Source organism: Macrosteles quadrilineatus, unplaced genomic scaffold (genome assembly GCF_028750875.1).
Source record: "Macrosteles quadrilineatus isolate MER2022 unplaced genomic scaffold, UCM_ALF_1.0 Scaffold_8__2_contigs__length_117827958, whole genome shotgun sequence".
NCBI classification, from domain to species: domain Eukaryota; kingdom Metazoa; phylum Arthropoda; class Insecta; order Hemiptera; family Cicadellidae; genus Macrosteles; species Macrosteles quadrilineatus.
Window position 1 is genome coordinate 116,832,325 of NW_026542601.1, and position 12,952 is coordinate 116,845,276.

General features: G+C 37.4%; 1 protein-coding gene across 1 annotated transcript in view; it reads right to left on the reverse strand.

Moving 5' to 3' along the window:
- The window catches only part of LOC129000854 (homeobox protein aristaless-like), a 119,867-nt gene that overhangs the window by 12,383 nt on the left and 94,532 nt on the right, over positions 1-12,952 (reverse strand). Inside the window, exon 3 of the mRNA XM_054427903.1 lies at positions 6,204-6,249. Within this exon, the coding sequence (XP_054283878.1) occupies positions 6,204-6,249 (46 nt within the window). The remainder of the gene's footprint in view (positions 1-6,203; positions 6,250-12,952) is intronic.

A 12,952-nucleotide genomic window follows, 5' to 3' on the forward strand; every position in this document is an offset into this window, starting at 1 on the left:
TCCCTAATAATATTATACTTTTTACTATGAGGCCACCTAAAGGCCTTATGATTTTAAATGGCCTATATTCATTCAAACTCAAACAAAGTATACAGAGAAAACACTCAACGTCGAAATACTTTTCCGTAGTCAGTTGTTTCCGAACCACAAGGACTACATGGCGGAAAAAACTTAAATAATTTCTTCCTCAAGGATTCTGGTTGAATTATTCGTCAGTTTGATGCAATTTGCTTCGTGATGAGATGAATACTAAAGTATGACAGTGGCAGAGTATGACAGTGGCAGAGTATGACAGTGGCAGAGTATGGAAGAGTTGGAAGAGCTTGAAGGAGGACGCCACGGCTTGTTGAAGGTTCTCAGAATTCCTAGCAGCACGTGTGGATAATTTGACAGCAAAATACACAACTGCCGGAAAATTACCATCTAACTACGGTTTGGCATTAGAAACTGACTGTGACAAGTCAATAAGCTCTGTAGAGAATGTAATAATATGACAAAGGCTGCGTTGCGTTTCCGTTTCTATCACGCATTGGCACTCGAGCCATCGAGAAATTTCTAGTTCAGGATAGAAAGATATGATTTCCCCAAGGAAGAAATAATTTGACAATCTTCGTGGGTACAACCTTACAAGGTCAATAGTTTTTCATAGACCATCATGTGTTGTTATCAGACTTTATTTTATTCCTTTAATTTCTTTGTGAATATGGCAAAATTCGCGTGTTTCAGTCTCTAAATTGACCATCAGCCATCAAGAAATTTATAGTTCGAGATGGAAAGTTTTGAAGTCACAAAAAAATAAATGAATGGTATAACATTACATAGTCACTAGTTCCCCCCTAACACATCAAGGAAATCAAAATAAGAAAGAATTTGATGAAGATTACTTCAAATTTGAAGGAACAGTAACTTTTCTCGCATGTAACCTAATTTTGAAAACATTTTCAACGTTGGGTTGAAAATATCTGCAATAAGCATTTTCTTCGATTTTCCTAATAGTAAAATAAATTAACGCTCCAATTTAAACAACTCCAGTCCACTCTTACCACAAATTACAATAATAGTATCAAATTGACACAATCAAAGGCTAACGTGTCGAAGCCAATGGCCGAGAAAGATGGTGATTAACTGTAAATCAATAACGAACAGCTGATTGCCAAAGTAATGAAGATCACTGAGCGTGACGCCAATCAATAGACTGATGGGTTCTAATGCAATAGAGGACGTCCGCGGGCTGATAGTGGTGATTAGAGGACAAGATTGCAAGGACACCTTGGGACCACTGCTAACCACTTCCGGTGCCGCCATATGTCTCCCAGGTCGCTGTCCTGGAGGCTGAACTAGGGATTTTGATGGAGCCGTTACTCCGGTAACTGTTGATCAATTGAGTATTGGAACGGTTGGGTGGCAAATGAGACAATAATGACCTAGGAGTTGGTCAATTAGTTCAAGACAAGTGTTACAGTAGGCAAAGTCTTCCACAACACTGTTGTGAAAATCGGAATTAAACCTTAAAGAGCAGGAAAATGTGAGAAACTTGTATCAAACTATACCATGAACATTGGTAATTAAATTGCAACATAAACTTTGATTAACTAACATCACCTTTGTGTTGTATAGAGTTGGATTTAATACCTGACCTAACCTATTTTATCCATTTTAACCTACCTAACAAAAATGTAACACGTCTAAAATTCTTGTCGGTCTTCATCGTAGTATAACCACTATATACAAATTCTTATAAATTCTTAGATCTCCAAGTGAAAACCCCCAGTCTTTTGACGAGAAAAAAAACTCAGTAGTCCGTATTTAAGAAATTATACAATTATCTTTTCCTAACGACTATGCGAAAAATCAAATGAGGATAATCAATATTACTTGGGAGGTAATTGTGTAATGGCTCCATTTACTTGTATAAACACCGCCGCTGGGGCAGAGGTTCCAGGAACATTCGTGGAGCCGTGTGAATGTTTTGGTAATTTCCATGGTCCAAGAACACCCGGGGAAGGGGCAATGGCCATGGCCAAGAACTTTGGAGACCATCTGAGGAATCGTAGAGAAAAATAGGGCAGTAATCAACGCTTTAGCTAACATGTAATAAAATCCTTATTTCACGTAATCTGCCAATTATTTTGTTCTTTACTAACTTCAACTACAACCCCAAAACCTTGTAGATACTTAAGAGCTGTAACAAGTGTTTCTTCAAACATTTTTCTAACTGCAATAATTGTCTGGGTAGCCTAGTGGTTTTAGTACTCACTTTGAAATGTGAAGGTTGCTTGTCCGATCTGAAGTGGGATCAACTATAAATCCAGATTATATTTCTTTGGGATATCAATTAATTATGCTAATAGTTGACATGAGATAACGAGTAGATAGGTGTTAGGAACACTGTCCTAAAGAAACGTAAAATAATACCATCAGCGTGGAGAAAGTCAATACAAATTTAATAGAAAAATGTATTTAACTTTTTTACACGAAAGTTCTTTAAAACTGAAAATTCAGTTAGTAGCAAATGTTACCAAAAATCCTTTAAATAAGAATGTTGAACAAAATGTGCCGAAGTATAAATCTCAAAGAATTAAAGTATTATCTGTTGGTTACGCTCTTATTACAAAATATTGAAGACATTATACATTGCTTTACCTAAAAAGTTACTTTATACTGTTTAAAAAGGTCCTTGAAACCCATGCATGAGAAATCAGCAGAATTTTTCATCATACTGTCCGAAACGCAGCCGCTTTTAGTTTTCAATCGTCCACAAAGTCATAGTTTTCGGGTAACTTCAAATAGGGAACAGAAAAAACATATGGTAATTTTTTCTGTTCGCTAACATCAAATAGTAGTTTTAGTTACTTGTCTCTAAAGTAGGTTTTTTTGGGAGGATATCGTGTTTAACGGACGAGGCTTCGGAAATTCGATTAAGTCACAAAAAAGCATTTTAGGACGAGTTACAAACAATATTTTTCATTACATTGTCATATATTATAGCAGAAAATACATAATATTGCCAAAACCTAATTTAGGTTAAAATTAGGTTTTGTAAGAAATAAACAAAGTTTGTTTATATATTGTTGAAGCATTTTAAAGGATCAGAACAGCTGATTTGTTTATGAGATAAGCTTTGACATAACCATATGATTCGAATCCGTAAGTTTTAAGGACTAGTTCGCAAAAAGCTATCTTTAAGGACTCAAAACGATCCGTGAGACAGTGTAATGAAAATTGGTTTTTGGTACATTATGTTGTTAAGCACACGTTATTTTTAAGTTTTGTTTGTAAACAACAGAAATGTAAACATCGATGGTGACTTTGTATAACCTCCAAATTATGTGGTCTAATTTTGTAAGGATTAGAAGGTTATTTCCGCAGAATGATGAAAATAGTTGTTCCTGAAACGGAGCGAAAGTGTCTTTTTTGGTACTTGATCGTATTTCCAAGCGAGGATGTGCCTTGCTTGTAAAACACAAAAGTATACCAAAAATAGCCACTTTCGCTCCTAGTGATGAACTAATGCGATTTAAATCCTACAAGATGGGTTGCAAGAGTTTGTGTTCACTTAAGTAAAATATTATCTCCTCCAACAGTTGTTTACGTCAACAGCTGTCCAAGTTTCAGCGACCACGGACCACGACGGCGCTAGACTGAGCGCTGAGCGCCGGCGCCGCCTATCAGAGCCGGAGTGGGGCCAGATTACTAATGCACGCTAACCCATTAACTCGGAAACACATATCAAATCAATTAAACCCGAAGAGAGCCTAATGTGGGTGCGCGTGGTAGGTAGACTAGCTACAACTCCTGTCAAAAACACTCACTTCTGGTCCGGAATTTTATTGCTTAGATTACTGTTGTCCGGGTTCAATGGTATTGCGGTCGAGAGTACGGTAGACAGAAGTCTGGAGGCGGATTTGTACTAAATTTTCCCACACCAACTTCGTCAATTCAGTAGCGTATTTAGTGTATTTTTTAGCCAAGTATGAATGCAGAGTGTGTAATATAGTGAGATGAAATGTGTAGCGTCATGACGACCTAAGATCGCCTGTTTCTTTAGCCAGTGCCAATTATTATTGAAAACCCACCAAGAACGGCTGGTTCAAGTTTCCGTTTGGACCTTGGTTGGTCTAAGTTGATGGGATTGACTATTTTCCTCTCCTTTCCCTGATCTTCTAACAAATCTTTTGATCCACTAGTTTGTATAATGCTATCTTGATGTAAGTACAATTTGAATATGGAGGGTATGTATAACGATGTATTTAAGAGTGAAGAGAGATGCTCTCTTGATGACAACGATGGCTTTTAGCCAGGGTAATTTATAAAATCTCGATGATCAAGAGCAGCTATGTCCAGATTAAAACTATCAAAATAATATTTTACCTGAACCGTGCAAATCTGGTCACTATACGAGCACTAACCACTCAGCTACCAAATAATGCTACCGTTTGGATTGAGATCACTTTTTAGCAAGGACGCTGACAAGTGAGTAGACTAGGGCTAATTTCAAGAAGTTTGATCACTTATGTGAGCAAGGACATAGAAACTTGATCTTCATGCTGCATCATTTTATTGTTTCAAGGGTGATCCCTCAATACCACTTCACTTATAAATGATCACTTACATTAAAAGATGAGTTTCTTAGTGAAAGGACATGGAAGGTTGAAATGCCTAGTGCTATCATTTGATCGTTTCAACAAGTTGCATCACTCTGAGCAAGGACATTGAAGGCGAGTGTTCTAGTACAGTACAAGAACCCCGCTGCAATCCTGACAGTAGCGCACCAATAAAAGTTTTTCCCTCTCGGCATGTCGCTGCCACCACAGACGTCGGATGGACGGCAAATCTAATTAGTCAAGTTCATCAACGTTCCAGCGACGCACGCAACGCGGTATGGCGATAATCGGAGTGTTTTTGCGTCGGAAAACAAATCCAGAAATTGAGTAAAGTCCTGAGAACTCTGTAAACATTTCCTGGAGGTTGTTCTTGCTCGACAAGGTGGCGGTCGTGTGAAGAACATGCTGCAAGTTTTGTTGAACTTGCAGGACAGAATAACAGTCATAATTTCCGATGACTTTAAAAGAGTCGACTCAAATTTTATTAAAATACTCACGACGTTATAACAGTCCGAATAAATCAACATTTCTTATAAATATCTTGTTTCTTAGTGTTTTCTAAGAATTTTTCCCACTCATAGCTGCAGTAGGTTGTCCATAATAACGATTATAAATTTAAATGTTGAAGAAGTGTATATTATAACAAAAAAAGTTCTATCTACTCGTAAATACTTTTCCTACTATGCATCGCAACAGTGTATACAAATTAAAATATGGACCTTAAAAATTAAGACATGAAATTTTGTAAAGTTTGTTGTTGCGCTCAATTTTAATTTACATAATTTACTACTTAAGCTAAGTATTTGTGCACAATATAACAAACAAACTTATAAGAAACTAATTTTCCCAAGCGAATAAATGATTTCTTAACGATGCAAAGCAATATCACACAAACATCCTTTTTTTAAGAGCGCTGACCTAAAGACATCGATATATGTACATTATTCTACTACAAAAGAAAAATATTGATTATCATGTAATGAGTAAATTATTACAGTAATTGTATCCGACAAAAGGTTAACTTGTAATGGGTGCAGTTAAATGTCAATCAACAAATTATAAAGAATTGCTTCTTCAGAAGCAGTTGTTTGGAATGCTAATGACTCTAATTCCAATATTACGCAATGTCTTCTTATACAAAGTTTCTGCAGTATTATAGAGGCTCAGAGCAAATGATGAGGTAGTGAGGTAATCTAATTTCATCTAGCATTCACAATAATTATTTTACTAATATTTTTGGAACACAAACAGCAGGATTACCGGTCACAATCTCAATCTTGTGTGAATAAAGACTGCATCAAAATTAAATTACAACCATCAACGCGTATTTACCAAAGTAATGTGATCAACGCTAGCCGGAAAATATTTCAAATTTTTAAACAGAGGAATCAACGCCATGATAAACATCAGTGACCAAGGAGTGCCACCAAGCCAAGGTCTGTCTGAATATAGTAATGAGTGCGATTAATTAACATTACACAGTACGAAAAAGGACAGGACCGGACGAGGGCGCAAGTATCAATTTGCCACATCCTGACGGGCTAATTAGGCCGCCATTAGGGACTGTACCAGTATCAATTAGTGTAATGTAGGACTTACTTGGATCCTGGCCTCCGTCAGCCCTATCTTCATCGCTAGTTCCTCCCTGCAACATACGGGTCTTGTTAAGACAGTGCTAAATATTTGGGAGTTTATGAAGAGGTTAGTGGGATGAAGAAGGTAACCTCAACGGATGAGTTGGTTCAAGGACGAAGAGGAGGGAAACATTTAGGATGGAATCATTTGCTAGGTGGATTTGTTGGAGAAATGTATGCTATGGTGAAAATGAGCATGAAAGAGAGAAAGATTTTTGTGTGGTGGGTTAACTCTCAAACTTTCTTCACTGGCATTACCTTTTAACTAAAAGGCAATGCCAGTGAAGAAAGTTTGAGAGCTTTATATGAGGGTTTGAAATGTCATACGATTGGAGATGACAACATTTGAGTACTAAGATAAGGTGGTTAAGAGTGACAATCATAACGCTGTTGTTGAGTTGGTACAGTTTATAAATATATCCATTATGGAATAGGATAGGAAGATATTTCTTGACTTCGAAAGCAGCTAAAGTCTGTAAATTTAAATAGTAATATTATTAACCCTGTACAGATTGCAATTGGCATAATCTTGAGCTATTAATCAGTCAATCGCTAGATAATATACTGATTTATTTTCTGCCTGAGCGATCGTGAACACGTGCTGCCTTTGAAATTGACTTTCTGCATTGCTTGCCAGAGGTGCCATGTCAAGAGTATGGTACACTGCTCTCAATGTTAAATAGCGTGTTATTTTCCCCTAATGGCTCATCAAGAGGATAAGAAAAGGACATTCAAGTATTTCCATCCTGCAATGTACAACGAACTTCCAAACACCACCGAAGTTCTTAAATTCATATGAGTTGAAAGGCAGAAGCCACACTGTGCTTCATTTTGAATAGATTAAAATTATATTTTTAAGTGGCTTTTACTGACTATTTATACCATGAAGAGTAATTCTATACAACACAGGAATACACCAAGTACAGCTTGATAGCAAAGACAATTTTTTCATTCGTTTGATCACATTAAGATATTGCCGCTATCAATTTTCACCGGAGCTATTGATATCAACAAGCACCGACTCATGTCATTGACAAGCCGAATACTGCAGGTAACCCGTCGTCACCCAACAGTGGGGCAGCCATGTTGTCTGTAAATCATCTACTGCCCCAATCGCCGACTAATCGACTAATCCCTGCCCTTCTGACAATTAGTTCTAATTGGAGTTTAGGTTGCAACACTCAGTCGGGCTGTCACTAGCCACTCACTGAGCTGACAAATCTATGAGAACACTCAGCTTCTGGCGTTGTTAATCATGTGAATAGGGTAATTGTTCGGTTGGTGTTTGGGCACTGTTTCCATCAAGTTGAGAATGGATTGGATTTACGTTTACTTGCTATCTTTGATGCTCTGGAAATTATGTTGTACTGGGTTTCTTTGAATGATAAAACGTATCAGTGGGAGTTTGGATGTTGATTAATTTACGTTTACAATGGGTTGGGAACACGTTTAACTCCCAGATTTGTGGTCTTTTGACAAATCCTAAACAGCTACTGATGGCTTTTTTACCATACAAATGTGATACCAGCCTGCTAAGTTGATGTGTGGTCATTGTTTGATTGAATCTGACAATGAGTTTGATTTACATTTGCTGCAAATATCTGCTCCATCTGATATTCTGACAGATCTTTGGGAACAAGCTATGCTTTCACAAAGAAGATTTCAAGAAAATCGGAGAATTGAATAATAAGTTTTGGTTTGGCCACTTATTAGTTGAAATTACGTTTACCTCTGCTCTTCCTGATCTTAAATCAATGTACTTTGTACAGTTTGTCCTAAAAGTGAACATGAATGTAGCGAGAGAGCAAAATGTAGTGGGATTACCTATACAACGTCATTAGTGACTGATCTTTTTCTATATCAGTTTATTTATATAAACCCCAATGACGATAATTATAGCTGGGTTTAACTTTTTGTTGTCTTAACAAAGTCAAATTTTAAGCAACATAAGGAACTGACTTTTCTTAACGAACTTGGAGACAAAAAGATATTAGAAGAAGTATAATTTAATTGAATCAACAATTCACGGTGTGTATACTTTTCAAAAGGAATTAAGTGGAAGGATTGAGAGATAGGGCTGTTGAAAACTACTTAAGACCTAAACTAATTATGAATTCTATGAACATAGAGAATTGTTTTTTTTTTTATATTTCAAAATTATTTGATGTTGGTTTATTAGAAGAAGTAGGCATGCTCAACAAGAAATTGGAAATAAAGAAGGGGTTGTGTTGTAAAAATCATGTGAAATGTCAAGGTTGGTGGTTTTTAAACTGCAAAGAATAAAGAATTTAGTGACCAAAATTCATCTAAAGATGAAAACTGAATATTCTCCCAATAAGTGGTAACGAATTGGAATTCACCATATTCATAATGATCCCTTGAAAATTATCCGCTAAAAGTACAGTATCTTTTGTATAATATAAACCACCGCAGATTACTCGACCACACTTCTTAACGATCAGAACAGGACACTGCAGCTCATTAAGACGAGACTTGCTCTATCCAGAATTAGAAAGTCGTTACGCTGAAATCAATGATAGATCTAATAAAGAGACCGACAATGCAATAAATTCAATCAGAAGGTGCAATTGACATCATTGCACGTCGTTTAGACGTCAGTCCGACTTGACGATTAGCTGTCGTTAGTCTGGTCTAATTGTCCTTGTACTAATGTCTTCTAATGACAACCGCTTCATAATTGCCCGCACCGAGTAAAAACTACTCGTACTCAGCGCCAATTATGTTTTCACATTCGGTCTTCGTACGAGTTTCCTCTTTTAATATTTTTTAGATAATCTCAGCTCTTCCGGATTGGAGGGTAATTTTCTCTCGGTAACGGTTTGTTTCAACGGTTGTTCTATTTATAAATTGGTGATTAGGTTGTGATGTCCGTTATGAATTTTCTCCAACGTTTTGACCGGAGGATTTCATTTTAGAATGTTACTTTACTACATTACATGACACAGGTCATGCATAATTACAGAGACCTTCAGTAATTAGAGGTCAAAACTATCTCAACGAAGTGAAGACAAGATTTGAATCGGAGCAAGGAAAAAAATCACGCTTTGTCCTTTTAATTAATTAAACCTTTTATCTTCTCCCTGCATCGTGCTTTAAGCTAATTTAAATAGTATTATTGTACCAAACAAATTATGTAACCACTGTTGAAAACTTAATTCAACAATGGATTTTAACAATCTTTGATCATTTTAAAGGACATATTATACGTACCACAATTACTAGAATGACAATTGCGATGTATTACAATTATTTCCGCTGAAGATGAGGGTAAACGATTGGAACTTCAAACCAGTTTGTCCTGCGGGTGTTTTCTACTTTGTTTTGAAATTGGTCAATAGCCAAAAGAGCAGCTGGGGATATTTTCGAAAGTTACTCATGTTATTACAAGATTTATGTTGATGTGGGTTTGACCAAATTTGAAAAATAGGGGTAGATTAAAATTGTAATTGATATAATTAATTTTATATAACTTGTAGAAAATGATTTACGAAGACAAGTGAAATGTTTTAATCGTCTACCCTCATGCATGTGAACCGTTAAAAAGTATAAATTTATTTTTAAAGTAATGTAGCAATATTCAATATAGACTGTACAAACAATCGACAATCCATGTTCAACTATTACCTTTCAAGACTCACTATATGGATCTTGTAAAGTTTTTGGTTTATATATTTATTTATTTTTGTATCGATTGCTCAAATGAAAGTGTAATATTAAGTCAGGTTAGCTTGTCATATTTTTTACTGTTTTGTTAAAATACAATTAACCATTTTTTTACTCCATTCCTTAGCGGCAAACTGAACCATCAATGTTAATACAGTACTGAACGAACAAACCACAACTCCCGCCAAATACACTCCAGCGGCACTCTTTGGCGGGTAAATAACAGCTGATGAACACCGGATGACGGGCGGTTCTGTAACTACACCGCCATTTGTATAGGAGCTAACGGGCCGCCGACAATAAAACAATCATATCCGTGAATAAATAACTGTCTAATTGGTGCGAGCGATGCGAATCAGCGGCCATCTTTGGCGTGTAATTAATAGTTTGTCGGTAGCGAGGGAGCTATAACTGTGATTGATGGTGGTGTCTTGAGTCCTACAAATCTTTCGGCGATTAGACATCGTCAGGGACCACCACAGCTCAGCTTCCGACCAACGTAGGAACAGCTGATCGGGAACAGCTGATCGGGAACAGCTGATCGGGAACAGCTGATCGGGAACAGCTGATCGGGAAAAGTACAACAATAGTTCAATAGTTCTCGCCACATTGATGTGGCTATGGGATTCTGACAGGTCAAATTGTGAATGGCTGCCCTTAACCTTCATTCAAGGGTTTGAGTGAAACTGCTTGACTACACAATCAGGAGCTCTGGCTTGGTAACGGAACACTATTCTGTAAATACGTTATGAGTGAGTTTACCTTTTCGTATAACCAATATGTTCCCGGTTCAGTTTCAAGTAAAGTCCTATGACCTTGGTTAAAATAAATGGTTCCGAAGAGTCACTAGAAAGTCATGCAGTTTTTTTATTACTCTCTATTCAATCCATTAATCTTTTGTTCATATACACCGACGGTATCTTCAGCGTAAAATAACGATTTTGAAACTGGATTGGACAACGTTTCAACGTTACAAAATAAATTGCACTCTCAAACAGCTACGAGACCAATGACCAATCGCATCACGTTGTTTAAGTTACAAAATTCAACTATTCAACAAGCAGCTTAACCTTGCTGGCTGTTCGGTCAACACCAAGGTAAAATTATAAAAATTGCATGTTTCCCGACCTGTGACAAATTTGCAAATTAATGTGATGTAGTTTTAATTAGAAGGATGGCAGATAGACCGGTTGACTTCCTTCCGAGACAACTGGTTCCTGGGCCCGCAGCGACGCAGGTGGACTTTGCCAAGGGAAGGAACCAGTTGGAAGTGATGACATCAACATTGACCTGCTCAGTGTTACGGCAATTGTGTGCCTAGGTTTTGGATGTGTCCTTTGTCAAAGAGGACAAATTGGCTTAATGAGTCATGGGGTTATAGTCAATGGTTGGGACATAGAATAAATGCTCTTCGGTTGTAACCAGTTGTACCATAGAATAAATTAACACAAATTTGAGTTTTTTTTTTGTCTATGGTTGTAGGTAGTATTTGTAATGTGTGTATGATGAACAACCGTCGGAAAAGGAGAGACTCAATTTAGGAGACTCACAATTTTCAAAAAGCACTTTCTTATTCTTGGGTGCAAGTGTAACAGAAAGTAAACACAAAAAAGAAACATAAAGTCTCTCAATAGATCAGTCAGTTCTCATCGTCGCAACGCGTTTGTCGAGCGTCAAGTAATTTTATCGGTTAAGGAAAAATAGCAGAAGGCGAGTTTCACTAGTGGAGAGCCGCCGGGAAAGAGGTTCACCAGAGAAATTACACATTGTTCGTGGAAGTCGCGAATGTCAGTTGACATTCTTCTCGCAGATCTACTCAGTCGAGACTCCGGTGTTCCATAAGTCTCACGAGGAACTTGGCTTCACAATTAAAAGACCATCGAGCAGCACAGACTTGGGCAAACGATGCGGTATTTCCCGCCGATTACGACAGCTTCGCATAAGGCAGATGCGCGGGAATTCGCCGTTTTTGTTGACGTTGGCCAACAGATGTAATGCAAAGGTTCTTGAATGGGATGTTCTCAAGGGATTCCTTTAAAGGAGGCAGTATGAAGTGAAACTGAATTCTCCGTGGGGATACTTCGTGAGTGGATGTTTAAAGGTTACTTGTAGGATTGACTTCGGAGTATAGTTTTAAGGAAGCTATTTCTATATACAACATAGTAGTATTTTGACAAATATTGTAGACATCCGAATACTATGCTAGTACAGCTGATACTGAGGGAAAAACGATGCATTTCACAAAAAGTATAAACATCTCATAAAAGAATATTTTTGTGAAATTTGTGGTAATAAAATGTACTTTAGAAACACAATCACAGCTTAAATTTGAAGCACAATTCAGCACTCTTTAATCCTTCAGACATGCTTCTGAGCGTCTCCCGACCATCTGTCAATCCCCACTTTCACATTTCGACTTTTTCGTTAAAAGCATCACGCATTACTTTTCATTTCACTTTTCAGATAATGCTATCATAAGCATTCCTTCTCTTTGCTATACCATCCAAGACACTTAACGCAATCAACAAGCATTTCCTTGCAGAATTATGTTCTCGGTTCGAGGAAATGGAGCTCTTGGATCGTGATTCCCGGCTACTTTCCGTATTCGAGGAAGTCGCCCAGATACGACAGAACAAGGGTTCTTCCGACTTTCATCCCCATATCGCCCGCTTCCTCTGATAGCTAATGCGTCGTCGATGTCCCCGGTGGCAACCACCCGCCTAGAACCACCTAATGGACAATGGTATCCTGGAAATGGCTGATTGGATTTAATTAGCACATTACCTCTCATGAAGAGGTCGAGGTCAATGAAAGTTCAGAGTGCAGGAAGATGTCAATTGATTCCCATAGAAGTTTAGATAACACAAATTATTGAGTGAAGGTCTTAAAGTATTATATTGTCTGTGGTCTTAGTTTACTCCAGAGAAAGGGTGAGGGGTGCATGGTACAATTCCTTCAAATTTTGGCAATCAGGGATAGTATATTGATCGTAGGAAACATTCACAGGTACAGTAGTAGATTCAAAATTCT